General features: G+C 35.4%; 2 protein-coding genes across 4 annotated transcripts; both read left to right on the top strand.

Annotated features, from left to right (window-relative positions):
- Window positions 1-713: 713 nt before the first annotated feature.
- On the top strand, window positions 714-3,730 carry LOC8272654 (G-type lectin S-receptor-like serine/threonine-protein kinase LECRK3). Its single transcript, XM_002513389.4, has one exon. The coding sequence runs from the start codon at window positions 1,033-1,035 to the stop codon at window positions 3,610-3,612; it is 2,580 nt and encodes an 859-aa protein (XP_002513435.3). The 5' UTR covers window positions 714-1,032; the 3' UTR covers window positions 3,613-3,730.
- Window positions 3,731-11,628: 7,898 nt separating this feature from the next.
- On the top strand, window positions 11,629-13,967 carry LOC8272657. 3 transcript variants are annotated; one of them, XM_015715891.3, is made up of 3 exons: window positions 11,629-11,803; window positions 11,991-12,045; window positions 13,268-13,967. In XM_015715891.3, the coding sequence occupies exon 3, from the start codon at window positions 13,316-13,318 to the stop codon at window positions 13,727-13,729; it is 414 nt and encodes a 137-aa protein (XP_015571377.1). In that variant the 5' UTR covers window positions 11,629-11,803; window positions 11,991-12,045; window positions 13,268-13,315; the 3' UTR covers window positions 13,730-13,967. The 3 variants fall into 3 exon arrangements, with proteins under 3 accessions (XP_015571377.1, XP_015571376.1, XP_002513438.1); XM_015715890.3 differs by having other exon boundaries at window positions 11,630-11,835; XM_002513392.4 differs by having other exon boundaries at window positions 11,631-12,045.
- Window positions 13,968-15,634: the final 1,667 nt, after the last annotated feature.

Below are 15,634 nucleotides of genomic sequence, written 5' to 3'. Positions count from 1 at the left end.
TGAAAAATTTACTATTTGATATTATCGGACTATAATCTTAAGAAGGAGAATCTCTTGCATTTGCTCTCCCCAAAAGCTAACAGTGTTTTACATTCACCACAGAAGTGCCTCCATTTTTTTGAGTAACCTCTTTTTCTCTGGTTCACTTTAATTCTAACTGGTATGCATTCTTGACCTGGTCTAGACACTTCAGAAGAAATTTCAACTATTTCACCGTAGAGACCGGATTTAGCATTTAATGCAAGGAAAGCTGCCTCTGTAGCAATTTCTTTTTCTTTTCTTTGCAACATTGGAATCTTTTACTTGTTTGTCCTTTTCCCTATTTCCACATCTTGAATCTCTGACTTGCGTATTATGCGTTCCAGTTACGTTATATAAGCGGCCAAGACTTCTCCAACTGGGAAATTACGCTTAATTGAGTTCTTCACCTCTCTTGGCATCTTTTTACTTTTAATTGGTACTTTCCTTTCTCCATGTCTACATTTTGAATTCTCTGTCTTGCATTAACACGTTCATTTGCGTGTCCGAGATTTCTGCAACTGACCAAAACTCACAAAAGCCAATTGACACATTGTTGTAATGCTGAAAATTGTATGTAAGATGCATATATTCTTCATAAATTTTTTATCTCATTATATGGAACATGTAATTTGCATATGTGACATTCGATTTCAGAAGCATGAAAGCAGTTTATTTTAATATACTGATGCCAAGTTGAAGGTTGTGGCATTACCTTTCAGGAATCTGTTTAACCTTCTGAAATAAAATAAATAAATGAAGGCCATATTTCCTATCATGACTTAAAACTCCTAATAGAATAATTTGCCAGCACGCTTGTGGACTAGTATATGGCTGAAGAAGTCAAAAATCAGTATTTGACTTTGAAAGGGCTCTGTTGGCCCTAGTCTGTATTTTACTTGACTTCCTATGGTTAGATTGACTGGCGCTTCTCTTAATGCTGCATAGGATTAATATTTTTTTTCTTGCAATAATAGTATTTCTTTACAATGGCCGGCAGAAGATGAACCTGTTATGTATCTTTTCTCAATAAGCAATATAGATGGAGACTCAGTAATCACCTGCCAGGGAACTCCACAAATACAAATGAATCCGAAAGTCTTTATGGTCTTCATATGTTATATTTATAAGACTATCAATCATTATGATCCAACCTTACCTTTAGCTTCTGTGCTTCCTGCATATGACCATCTTCTTAATATGGCTCTCTTCTTTCTGCTTCTTGCTTCTTTTGCGGCTGTAATTTCTACTAATGCTCAAACCCACACTAATATATCTTTGGGTTCATCCCTCACTGCTCAGAAAGATGACTCTTTCTGGGTTTCTCCATCTGGTGATTTTGCTTTTGGATTCCAACTAGTTGATAAGAATGGCTACTTGCTAGCAATATGGTTCAACGAGGTCCCTGAAAAAACCATTGTCTGGTCAGCTAATAGAAACAATCTAGTTGGAAGAGGATCCAAAGTTCAACTTACCACAGATGGTCGACTGGTCCTCAATGATCAATCAAACAGACAATTATGGAGTGCCAATTCAGCTGCAGATGGAGTTTCCTATGCAGCCATGCTTGATACTGGAAACTTTGTGCTGGCAGATAAAGATTCTATCACCTTGTGGGAAAGTTTTGATGAACCAACTGACACAATTTTACCAACACAGACCATGGATCAAGGAGGCGAACTTATTGCTCGCTACTCAGAAACAAATTATTCAGATGGAAGATTCAAGTTTATGCTACAAACTGATGGGAATCTTCTACTATACACCAGAAAATATCCATTGGATACTTCTAATGCGGCTTATTGGTCTACACAGACTTCTATAGGCAGTGGTTTTCAAGTGATCTTCAACCAGTCTGGATATATTATCCTCATCGCAAGAAATGGAAGCATTCTTAATGATGTATTTTCTAATGAAGCATCAACGAGAGACTTCTATCAGAGGGCAACCATAGACCATGATGGAGTTTTTAGGCATTATGTCTACCCAAAGAATGCCACTTCAAGTGCTGGAAAGTGGCCATTGGCTTGGACGGTTTTGTCTTTTATTCCAGGAAATATTTGCATGAGAATTGGGGGGGAGACAGGTAGTGGGGCTTGTGGCTTCAACAGCTATTGCAGATTAGGAGACGATCAAAGACCAAATTGCCAGTGCCCGCCTGGTCACACTTTGTTGGATCCAAATGATGAGAGTAAGGGGTGCAAGCAGAACTTTGTAGCGCAAAATTGTGATGCAGAATCACAGGAAACAGATTCTTTTGATCTCATGGAGATGCCTAACACGGATTGGCCACTTTCTGATTATGAATATTTTGATACAGTGACTGAAGATTGGTGCAGACAGGCTTGCTTGAGCGATTGTTACTGTTCGGTTGCCATTTATAGAAATCAAGGATGTTGGAAGAAGAAAATCCCTCTCTCAAATGGGAGGATGGATCCAAGCGTAGGAGGAAAGGCCCTAATAAAAGTGAGGAGAGATAACTCCACTTCAGGGGCAACTTCATGTTACAAGAAGAAAGATCAATCAACATTGATCCTCATCGGATCAGTATTTTTGGGCAGCTCTGTCTTTCTAAATGTTCTCTTGCTCGTAGCAACCCTTGTGTTCTTTTATCGCTGGAGTCGACAAAAATCAAAAATTGTTCAGCCACACACGCAAGTCATGCTAGCCATGAACCCGCGAAGTTTTACTTACAACGAGCTAGAAGTAGCCACAGGAGGCTTCAAGGAAGAACTGGGCAGCGGTGCTTTTGGAACTGTTTACAAAGGGGTTGTTATAGAATCTAACAGTACAAAATTTATTGCAGTCAAGAAGTTAAAGAAAGTGGTGGCAGAAGGTGAGAAGGAATTCGAAACAGAAGTGGATATAATAGGCGGAACAAATCACAAGAATCTGGCAAAACTTCTAGGATTCTGCAACGAGGGGCAACATCGCATGCTGGTGTACGAATACATGAGCAACGGCTGTTTGGCAGACTTTTTATTTGGTGATTCAAGACCTAACTGGTATAAAAGAATGCAAATTGCTTTTGGAATAGCAAGAGGGTTGTCTTACCTCCACGAAGAATGTAGCTCGCAGATCATACATTGCGATATCAAGCCACAAAACGTCCTTCTAGACGAAAGTCTAACAGCAAGAATTTCTGACTTTGGACTAGCCAAGCTTTTGAAGACAGACCAGTCTCAAACTATGACTGCAATCAGAGGAACCAAAGGGTATGTAGCCCCTGAATGGTTCAGAAATATGCCTATTACATCCAAAGTAGATGTATATAGCTTTGGGATTTTGCTGCTAGAGCTAATTTGCTGCAAAAGAAGTGTTGAGAAGGATACTAAAGAAAGATATCCGATAATACTTGCTGACAGGGCATACGATCGCTATAAAGAAGGGAGTGTGAATTTATTGGTGGAAGACGATGAGGAGGCGACGGATGATGTCAAAAGAGTAGAAAGGTTTGTAATGGTGGCAATGTGGTGCATTCAGGATGATCCATCCTTACGTCCTGCAATGAAGAAAGTGATTCATATGCTTGAAGGAGCTGTTCAGGTCGCTATTCCTCCAGACCCAGACTCATTTATCAGTACTAATTTGTAGTGTGAGGGCCTATGAAATAAAATAGTAGATAACAACAACCAACCAATGGTTTGCTTGAAATTATGTAGTAACTAGTATATGATCTCCGAAAACTCTAATAAAATACTATTTACTTCAATTTGGAGGATATTAATTTATTGATATTGGGATTGGAGTTCAGCTCATCAATATAGCTGGTTGCTGATAACTGATAAATTAAACTGTTTGGTAAAATTTATTAGTGGTTACTATTAGTACGTTAGATGAAGATATAATTTATTGTTAAAATATAATTTATCTTAATTTATTATATTCAATGTTGCAATTAATAAAAATAACTTATAATAATAAAAATATTATAGTTAATTTTTTTTAACTCAATTGTATTTATTATTAAAAATATTTATCAAATTATCTTAAGAATTTAAATTTAAATTTAAATTCTACTACTATAATTTTTAATTTTAAATACAATAATTATAAATATTATAATTATTTAACTATTTAAAATAATTTTAAAATAATAATTATTTATTATAAAATATAGAAATTTAGTTATATAAATCAATTTAAAATATATTATTATTAATAAATTTTAATAAAAATAATAATATCCAGATAAATAAAAAAATCAAATCAATCAAAGTTGATTTTAGCACAATTTGTGTATTTTAGTTACTGAAAAGAAATAAATTTGAAATAAAGTACCAATTTATTTTTAGAACACTGATAACGGCGTCGTCTGACACGTATTGAAAGGAAACTTTATTTGTTTGTTTTCTGTAACGAAGATTATTTCACAGAAACGACATTTTGTATGGAAGATGATGTCGTTTAATCACTATATTCCCTCTCTTTTTATCTCTCAATTCAATAAGACTACCAAATTTTATCAGGATTTAAGCTCTTCTGATGAAGTAAAACTTTTTCAAGAAAAAATCCGTCCACTTTGCTAAATAGATAAGTGGGTCTAGATTTATGTGAGCGTTAATGGAAATTCTTTCTTGATATTGAGAAGGCAGTTTTTGTTGCCAAAAACAACGCTCTAGCAAACGACATTACTGTTTACTTCAGATATGTTCAAAAATAAAATCAAAAAGAGTAGAAAAAGAAGTAAATGCTTGGTACTGGCAGTAATTAATTAAAACTATTTCACTTGTTGCTATGTATAGTTGTAGTGATCTAAAATCAGCAAGTTTAGTCTTTCAAAGAATCCAAAATCCAAGGATGATTTTGACCTCTGCATTTAATGGGGAATATAAAAAGCGAGATTCTTGATATATTTTTCTTCTGTTGAAAACTTCCGTTAATTTACTGGAATTGAATAAGGGGAAAGATGTGTCTTTTGTTGGTTAAACAATTGCCCCTTGAAAATGATGTGTTTGTAGCCAATGCTTTGATTGACATGTAAGGATGCGTCTGTTATGCAGTAAGGTGTTTGATAAAATGTTTAAGAGAGATGTGGGCTCTTGGACTTCAGTAACTTGTGGTTACCGTAGTATAGGAGAGTTGAGAAAGCGGTAATTATGCTGGAGAGAATATAGTTGAAGGCATTTGAACCAAATGATTTCACTGAAATGCTATGATAGTTTGTTATACTAGGAGAGAGAATAGTCATGGAGCATTTGCATTTTATGTCTAAAATGAAAAGAAAATGGTTGTTTCCTGATTAATGGATGATTTCGGGTTTTACTCTGAACGAGTTGGAGAGGCTTTGAAGTTTGTGACATGTCAATTTCAGTGGCTAAACCTAACCTTGTGATTATCATTGGATTATTAGCAACATGTTGGATGATTGGATCTCTACAAAGAGGTAGAGAAATCCATAGATTGATAAATACAGTGAGGCTTGATATTGATGTTTTTTTCTATGCTCTTATTGATATGTATTTGGAATGCAGGCAGCACGAAAGATGCCAGGACTGTGTTTGAAAAGATTCATGACAAAAATGTTGGATCTGTTAGGATTGAAAAAAGGTTTATTGCATTATGAAAAATGAAAAGTATCAAACCCTAATATAAAAGAGAGCTATATATACTCCTATACTAAGAATATATAAAAGACTAAACTACCCTTATAATATACAAAGAATTACATTATTTAACATCCCCCCTCAAACTCACGAGGCGATGGCAACAAGCATCGAGAGTTTGTCAGGTAGAAAACGAAACCGTGAAGCAGTTAAACATTTTGTAAACAAGTCTGCAAGGAAGAAGAAACAAAAGGCAATGTTAAGGTGCCATTCTGAAGGTGATGATGGGTAATATGACAGTCGATTTTGATATGTTTGGTCTGTTTGTGAAAAACCGAATTGTGAGCAATCTGAATAGCACTCTTATTATCACAATGTAAAGGAGTCAGTTGCAGCAGAAAGACACCCATATTAGTAAGCAACCATCGCAACCAAACTATTTCACAAGTAGTGGAAGCCATAGCGCGATATTCAGCCTCCGTTGAGGATCGAGAAATGACGTACTGCTTTTTACTTTTCCAAGAGATAAGGGAATCACCTAGAAAAATACAAAATCCAGTAGTCGATTTGTGGTCAGTAGGATCACCGGCCCAATCAGCATCAGAGTAAGCACATAACTCTAATGATGAAGTAGATGAAAGTGAAGAGGTATCTCAAAATGTGAAGAACAGAAGTAGTAGAAGAATGACTATATGAACAACATATGCGATATCGGGACGAGTGATAGTGAGATAAACCGGACTTCAAACAACAACCGATCTGAGACTCGGATCCGGTAGAGAACCATCGAAGCGAATAACGGCGTTGAGCTCAATCGGAGTATCAGCAGGTCTTATTATCGTAAATCCGAGCACGCTCAAAAATATCGGAAATATACTTAGATTGAGAAAGAAGATACCCTTTTGGAGAGGAAGCAACTTCAATACCCAAGAAGTAACGAAGGGAACCCAAGTCCTTCATAGCAAAACAACGAGTCAGTTCGGATTTTAATAGACTAATCCCGTATCTGTAATAATCATATCATCAACATATAGAGAAAGCAAAATTCGACCAGCCGAAGTACATTTGACAAATAGAGCAGAGTCATGGTTGCTAGGATGAAAACCAAGTGAAGTAATCACAGTAGAAAACTTTTCAAACCAGACACGAGGAGCCTGTTTGAGACCATAGAGAGCCTTCCTGAGTTTGCAAACTTTACCAAGTTGATGATCAAGACCAGGAGGAGGAACCATATAAACTTCTTCGCGAAGATCGCCATTCAAAAAGGCATTTTTAACATCCATTTGAGTTATACCCGGTGTTGTGGTCATTTTAGCAATGGGAGCAAAAGTCTCCTCATAATCCAGGCCATATTCCTGAGAATAACCCTTAGCCACTAGACGAGCTTTATACCTTTCAATAGACCCATCAGACTTAGTTTTAATCTTATAAATTCAACGAGAGCCAATAGAACGTTTACCTGCAGGAAGGGACACTAAATAGAAGCAGATGCTGCATTATGAGAAGTTTTGAGCTGATCCAATACATAAAGTCCTCATTCTCTATGGCCGATCCCAATCACCTCCTGAGAATGTGGATCCTGAATTGAACAAGTAGAGGAAGAAAAAGAGACTGAGCATCCAATATCACAAATCTAACCAACATAAGCTAGATTCAAAGCAAAACTAGGAATGTGATAAACATTAAATAAGGATAGAGAAGGCATAATAACTGAACCAACACCTTGCAATGGCATAGGTGTACCACTAGCATTCATAATAGGAACAGAAACTTTAGGGGTTAGAAAAGTAAATGATGATAAATTAGGTGACATATGGTTTGAAGCACCAGAATCTAAAATCCAGGAGGAAGGGGATATACCTGAAGAACTAGATGACAAACCTATTTAAGAGGAAGCAGACATAGCATGAGGCTGAGAAGCAAGGAACTGTTGAAACTGCTCGATCAATGATGGGTCCAAGGAGGAGGTTGATAGAGCATTGTGAGGCATATGTTGCGTAGATTGAAATCCCAATTATGAGCAAACGCACTTGTTTTAAGCCAACTAGAGTCAGGTCTCTTCTGGACTTTCTTCTTCTTCATCACCTTTCTTATGTCCTCAGCCTTGTTTCACTTTCCACCGGCAGCATAAACACTCGACAGCTTTGCGAAACCTCCGTGCTTTCTTAAATCCCATCTCATAATATCGTCAACCATCATATCAGCCAGATCTCTTTTTCCATGGATCATACACCAGTTAAAGAAAGCTCCTGCAATTGAGTCTATGACTCCTATTGGCATTTTTCTTTACCAATTCACATGCTTCAATCATCCTCCCAGAATGACATAACATGTCAACAACACATGGATAATGTTCTTTTTTAGGCTCAACGTGAAATTTTTCTTTTGTACAACTAAAAATCTTCAAACCTTTGGTCAATGGAACCACTCATAGAAACCAAAGTCAACTTCATTTGTCTGAATTCCTTCTTGCATTCTCTCAAACAGCAGCATCGAAGAATTCATCGTGCCATGCTTTTCATAGCGTATTAGCATCCAATCATAGCATTCCATGATGCTGTTAAATAATGTAATTCTTTGTATATTGTAAGGGTAGTTTAGTCTTTTCTATATTCTTAGTATAGAAGTATATATAGCTCTCTTTTATATTAAGGTTTGATACTTTTTATTTTTCATAATGCAATAAACCTTTCTTCAATCCTAACATGGTGTCAGAGCCTCTGGCTCTTGGAAAACAAATTGTTCTTCCTCTTCCTCTTTACTGGTCTCGCTAGTTCCGCTTCTTCTTCTTGCTTATCGTTGGTTCTGCTGCAGAGCCGATCATTCTTCTTCGCTAAGTCTCCGATTCTTCACGCTAAGTTTACGTCGTCATTCTTGATTCTTTTTCTTCTTATTGCGTTCATCGACTGCTGGGTCTGCTAAAAACACGTCGACTATGCATCTGTTGTGTTGTGCATCTGCTGCGTGCGTCTGTTGTTTGACTGTTGTGAATTTGTTGCTCGACTATTGTACACTTATTCTTGCTGTTGTAGAGCTGCTGTGAAACAGTGTCATTTCATATGAGCTAAAAGAAGGTATTCAGACTGAAATTGGTTTTGGAAATTGGTTTCGCTTCCGTTTGTTAGTGTCTTAGACTGTGTGTTATTTTGTCGATTGTTGTTGATTTTTTGATTTTCTGTATAAAAGGGGTGGGCATTTTCTCTTTGTGCTAATCACCTGGCTTGTTGGTACTATCTGCTAAACATTTTTTTCTGTAGCAAGTTGACTATTATACTTTAGGTAATTGATTATTGTTAATCTGTTGGCATGATGGCTGAAGTTAGGGATGACTCACTCCAAGCAATTAGTGTTCAATTAGATGGTAAAAACTATGCCTATTGGAGTTATGTGATGAAATTTTTTTTAAAGGTAAACAAAAGTGGGGATATATTTCGGGTGCCTCCATTAAGCCCCAAGATAGTGCGGTAAGCATGGACTATGTGGCACTACTGGATAAATGAGAGGTCGATAATTAAAAAATTATCACCTGGATCAATAATTCTGTTAAACATTCCATAGGCACTCAGCTAGCAAAATTTGAGACAGCTAAGGATGTTTGGGATCATCTGGCCAGACTGTACACACAGTCTAATTTTGTAAAACAATACTAGTTGGAGTCTGACATTCATGCTCTTCAGCAGAGAAATATAAGCACTCAGGAATTTTATGAATCTATGACAGATTTGTGGGATCAATTGGCTCTCACAGAATCTGCTGAATTGCGAGCCTTTGGGGCTTATGTTGCACGAAGAGAGGAGCAGAGGTTGGTACAGTTTTTAATGGCCCTTCGTGATGAGTTTGAGGGACTTCGCGGGTCTATTCTGCATCGTCATCCACTGCCTTCTGTTGACTCTGTTGTTAGTGAGCTTTTGGCCGAAGAAATTCGTCTGAATCTGAAGCACTCGGTTGTAAAAGAGGTTTCTTCAACTTCTACTCCATCAATTTTTGCCATGCCTCCTCGAAACTCTAAGTCTCACTTCAGACCATCTGGATCTATTGCTCGGGATGAATGCGGGTTCTGCAAGCAAAAAGGTCATTGGAAATCTCAGTGTCCGAAATTGGGCAAAGGAAAACAGCAGCAACAGCAGCAGTCTCAACAGTGGTCTTATCGACCAGCGCCTCTCCACAATGGACCTCCCCTTCTACCTCAAGAATTGCATAAATTTTTCTCCTGATTCTTATTATATGTTCTTTACATGCAGGCAACTGGGAGCATGTGTTTTCACAGTGAAAAGCTCGGCAGAAATAGTAATTTGCTCTTAGCCTTATGTAAAACTTAAAAACTTCCTACATTTTGCTTATTTGCTTTGGGATTTTGGAGTCCGTCCATCTAATACCAGTAGTTCTTTTAGATCATAGAATTTGCATATGGGGGGGAGGGAAATGTCAAATAATTTCATTAAGTTTGGCATGAATTTATTATTATTTTGTCTTAAACTGTAAACAAGTTGTCAAGGAAATGACTTTTTGTTAGATTTATCTTTATTTTGGACAGATTTGGCTGTCATCCATTAAATAATACTGCATGTGAAGCTATGTTAATTAAGACTTGTGTCAGCCATATAAAGTAAAAGACATGTCTTAAGTTCGTGTATCAAATTAGACACGTTCTGTTATTTCAACAACATATGGTTTGTTCATATATTATATATAATATATATAAATTACTCTTTATTTTATTCATTATATAAACAATTTTGATGGGAGATGCATTGTCACTGTTCAGCAATTACTTGTACATTATCAATAAACCACTGCACTGATTTTTCCCTGACCTAACTTCTTTAAATATATCTTTATTGGGTTGTCTCATTTCTGCTTAATTTGTTTTTCTTGTTTATGATTGTTGGATTCAGAATTATGAAATTGAATATTTAAATTAGGGAAATAAATTTCCCAAAACACTTAAACGACAGTGACAGTAGAGGAGTAAGGACCAAGTCAAAATAAAAGCATAAAAGACTGACCTCATTAGGGATAAGATTTATGACTTAAGAGGGTATCTTTAGTTTGGTAGATAGGAGTAGTTACATTACCGCCTTTCACTATCTCTTCTTCACTCTATTATATAATCATTATTTTTATTTTATTTTATTTTTTTAACAATATTTTCTATTTATTTATTAATATGAAATTTATATAAATAAATTTTATATTCTTAAATAAAAACAATTAAAATGTAGATTTTTTTTAAAATTCATTGAGAGTCCAATAACTATAGATTATACAAATCTTTTTACACCTTTCCCGGTAAAATTAGAAATTTATATTAATATAAATATAATAATAATTATTATTATTATAGTTTTACCTTTGACTTATACACAGCTCATATTATAAAGCAATTAAAGATGTTTGTTTAACATGCTCATCACTTATGTGACTTCAAGCTATGCGAATAAAATTATAGAGAGCTTAATTAATAATCATTCTTGTTGCTTAATTTATGAAAAGCGTGCATATATTCTCATTTCAGGCTTAGCAATTATGACAAATACAAATTTCATTTTCTTTCTCTCCCTTTTTTTCTTGAATAAAAATGGGACAAAGATGCAAACTTCATTTTCAAGTAACAATAAAATGTATTTTGTTTTAATATATTAATATATCACATGAAATAAACTTATAGATTAGGCAGCAATAAAAGAATATAACTAGAAAAGGGGAAAGCAAAACCCTTATAAACATCATAATAATTGAAACTTAAACCCTTCTGTGATCTATCTATTGTCAGCTTATAATACTTTTATCATCCAATTTTTTATTTTTTTTTCAGATAATATGTTCTTGATTTTTATGGGAAATGTTTAAAAAAGGAAAATATTGAAATGATACAGTTAAAAAATCATTTAATATTAATGTGTAATTTGATTCAGGGGTAGAAGTGAAGATAGAAGTGGTTAGAGTAAAGTAGTTGCACAGTTACAGTGTTACACAGAGGCCAAGCAATGGCTCAGACTTCCCACAGTACCCTTGAAATTGAATTTTCTTACAAACATTAGCACTCTTTATATTACAAATTACACCACTACAGCGCACTGGGCGTACAGACTCACAAAGGCCAATCAACAAATATCTCTTCATCGCTTCTCTTTGCTCCCTTTCTTTCTTTCTTTCTCTTTCTCTTTCTGTGTTTGTAGGTTTCATTTGGCCATGTTTTTATGAGGGGGCCGCTCTTCAAGTACTTATGCAATTCCTTGGTATCTTTGAATCTCAATGTTTCTTGATCTGGGTATCAAGTTCGAGTGTCCCTTTCTTAGATCATTCTTTTAGTCTTTAAATTTTTATACTTTTATTCATTAGCTGAAAAAATATAACCAAGAAAGAAAAAGAGGAAAACCCAACTGGGTTTGGTCTTTTTGAAGTTTTGTTTGCTTTCTTTAACAGATTCAGAGTAATGGGTCTCTGGCTAAGGATGGATATGAGCTTTTACCAAAACCAGGTTAGTCTTATATTTCTTTAAGTTTATGTGCATATTTTTTTATAAGAGCATGTGTTCTTTACGATTTAATTGGGTTTGTTTTGATTGGTAGTTCAGTTCTACTCAACTCTTTTATTGTGAAAGTGAGAATTTTGATGCTTTTGTTGGATCTTTCTTTGGATGGACTGAAGAAGTTTGTTGTGGTTTCGAGAGTACATGATTTTGGTTTGAGTTCTTTATTCATTGATTTGCGTGATGTCAAATTAGTGATGCCTAATTGGAGTTGCTATAAGGATGCATCTTTTCTTCTTGATTCTCACTTTTCTTTTGATTAAAGATGCAGTCTTTCTAGGTATTGTTAGCAAGTTTATAAACAAATCTTCAAGTTTTGGTCTAAAATATCCACAGTTTACTTCTTGTTTGTTCTTCGATTGGGGTTTAAACTTCTTCAATGTTTAGGTATATTAGAAGGAGAAATTATTAATTCTTAAACCAAAGAATTCATCGATTGGGTTCTCTAAATGGAACCTTCAGCCAACTGATCTGGACATACTAATTTAGCCTTTCGAATCGAGTAATTCATCTTTTCAGCTCGTAATCGAACGAAAATCAAAATAAAGATCTGAACTTTTTTGTTTTCCGTCTGTTTTCTCTTGGCAATAAATAGGTTTGAGTCAATGTGCTTATCTACAATTGAATTTACAGATACCAATATATAGTTCATCTGCCTTTTTAATTATGTTATATATATATTGGTATTGTGAGAATGCGATTTTGCGTCTCTTTGTAAACTGTTTTCTAACAATGAGGCCTTGAACTGAAATTGGCCATCATCTTAAGTTATGCATGCAATGAAAGAAGCAAAACATTCCATCTGTTAGATTCACAAAAATGATGCATCTGTCATTTACATGTACAAGGTTTGAATGATAGTATGGACTTGTTTTGTAAAATATCTGGAAGCTCCTTCTTCATATAGAAAAAGTGTCCGTGTGCTGCTTAATGTGCTTGTTATGTGTTGCTGAATCTGCAAATGCTTATCTGTCTTCTTCTTTTTCTTTTTCTGTCTTTTTTAGGTGTAGTGTTTGTCTTTCTAGTGGCATGACGTATAAGATGGTTATAGTTGTGGGATTTCCAAATTCACGATGCATTTTGCTGGCTTTCTAGTATTTCCAATTGGAACTCTTGGATTTTGTATAACCAACACCTTAACATTTTCTTTTCTTCCATTTTGATTTTGCAGGAACATTCTTTGTGCGTATGAGTTTTCCTTTCACGGGATTATAAAGTTATGGGTAGAGGTAGAGGAAAGGGGAAAAAGTTGACTGCTGGCAACAATGATGATCCTGGAAGTGGCGAGGAAGAAAAGATTCCAGCACAGAAGAGAAGGGGAAGGCCTCAAAAACCATTGAAAGATGATATTGATGAAGAAGAAGTTGAAAAACTAGAGGAGGAGGATGGAGAGAATGGAAAAGCATGCCTTACAAGCAAAGAGACAAAAAGTCCAATAGCAGTAGAAAATGGAAAGAAAAGGAAGCGGTATTCACAGTCAAAGGAGAAATCTGATTCAATGAAGGAAGAAAATGGTGTTTCTACCAGATCAAGTACTGATGACTCAACTAAATCTAATGGATTTCGGCATAATGGAAGTAGGCGGAAAAGCAAACCTCGTCGAGCTGCTGAGGCAGGTGTTGAGTGCAAGTGAGGTTGTGGTTGGCTGTTATTTTGGGTCTCTTCTTTTGACTTACGGATAAGTTACAAGATAGGAAGTGAGCCCTAGTAAATCTCTTTATCGTGTTTTTTGGTTTATTATTTTGATGATCTTTTTGGCAATTTTCCATTTTTAATTCCTTTTCATTTTCATCTGGAGTTTCGATACTGATTTGCTGCCTGTAATTTTTTGATAATACTATTATGCTTTATACGATTACTGATCTCCTCTACTATGTGATTTTGTCCCACATTTCTAGAGTTACATCTATTTTGATCATTTTCCATGAAAATCTGTTATGCAACTAATTTTTTTTTTTTTTTTTTTTTATCTGAAAGGCGTTGTGCAAGTAATAGTTTCCATGAGATCTTCATCTTTGTTCTTACTGCTCCCTGTCCAAAATCTTATGGAGCATAATGGTAGTTGAGCTTCTTCTATCAAAACTTATGCTGCTTTCTAATTTTTTTTAGTTACACAAGTCATGTGAACAATTATCGAAATTAAAAGTTGTATTCACATATGTTTTGGCACGCGGCTGCTTGGAATTGATGGGGCTGCTAATATCTGTATGCTGTAGGAAATTGTGATTAATAGTAACAACTTGCATCTGCCTTTTGCTTAGTATTGACGGATGTTTTCGACTGTGCCCTACATTGTTGTTCTACTGACGGGCAGGGCAATACTATCACGTTAGTTTTACATTCTTTATCCTTGTAATTCTTGATATCTTGTAGCTTCAGAGATGTTTCTTCTTTTTCTTTTTCTGAACAAGTAGCTTCAGAAGTGTTTATCTTCTATCTATATAGCTTCTTAATTAGGTAAGATATATACTTTTCAACTTTCAGCAGGAGACGACATAATGAGGTGGTGTGGCCGTAAATTGTTTAAGAATCTCAGTATTTTGCCCGCACTTAATACCTTATATTACTTTGTTATGGTGTAGTAGTTGAAAAAAAAGGTTAGAATTGGAAAGAAATATCTATCAGAAGCTTCAATGTGAAGTTTGTTATTAGGACAAATGAAGCTGAGGAGCTTGTAGCAGGTCTATAAAAACCATAGCATCTAACTGAAGGTTCTGAACTTCTTGATATTGTTGCCAAGTGTTGGAGAGAAGCATGGTGGATATTCCTTTAAAGTGGTTCTTTGAGACTGGGTAAGAACTGCTGAAATTATGATCAAGCAGTCTCTTATTACAGCACTTGGTAAGGTGTCTGTGCCATCATTAAAGAAGGCAAACATTTCCCTCGTTGCCTTTGGTATTCGCCTGTTATACGACATGCATAGCTAGCAGCTATTGCCTTTCTGCTTCAATGTTACTGTTGTTTTGGGTGGGATGTAAGTTTGGGGCTTTTCCATGCTAGAACTCTAAATGCATAGCATGCTGGTTGGACCAATGTTGTTAAGAACTTTAACTCCTCACTTTAGGTTTTCTCGAGCCATTGGTGCTATAACATTCATAACTGATATAATAATTGCAAGAAACCCTAGGCATGAAATTGAAATGGCTTCAAAGGGTGGACAACCCAACCCTTCTTTGACTTGTTAATGGTTGTAGTTCATTTCCACCAGCATTTAGTATATCTTTCCTCTTTAATGGATGAATAATCTTTCTTTCTTTTTTCTAACGAGGACTTGAGGTCCAAAGCCTAAAAGGGATACAGATGAGTTGAAACTTCTTTAAAATGAGGCCAGCTAATGACCATCTGCCATTGAGTTTGACTGAATGCTGATAGTTTACTAGTAAAATGGCAAAATATTTAATTGGCCACTGTACTTATCTATTTCTTTGCAATTGACCCTATAAATTCAATTTTAGTTCAATTGGGTTTGTGAACTTCATAGTTCGTAATATTTTTATAAACGCTATTAAGTAAGTTGATAAAATATTTTGATTATGGA

Source organism: Ricinus communis, chromosome 4 (assembly GCF_019578655.1).
Source record: "Ricinus communis isolate WT05 ecotype wild-type chromosome 4, ASM1957865v1, whole genome shotgun sequence".
Lineage (NCBI taxonomy): Eukaryota > Viridiplantae > Streptophyta > Magnoliopsida > Malpighiales > Euphorbiaceae > Ricinus > Ricinus communis.
The sequence above is the reverse complement of the archived record's forward strand: the minus strand, read 5'-3'. Positions and strand labels throughout refer to the sequence as shown.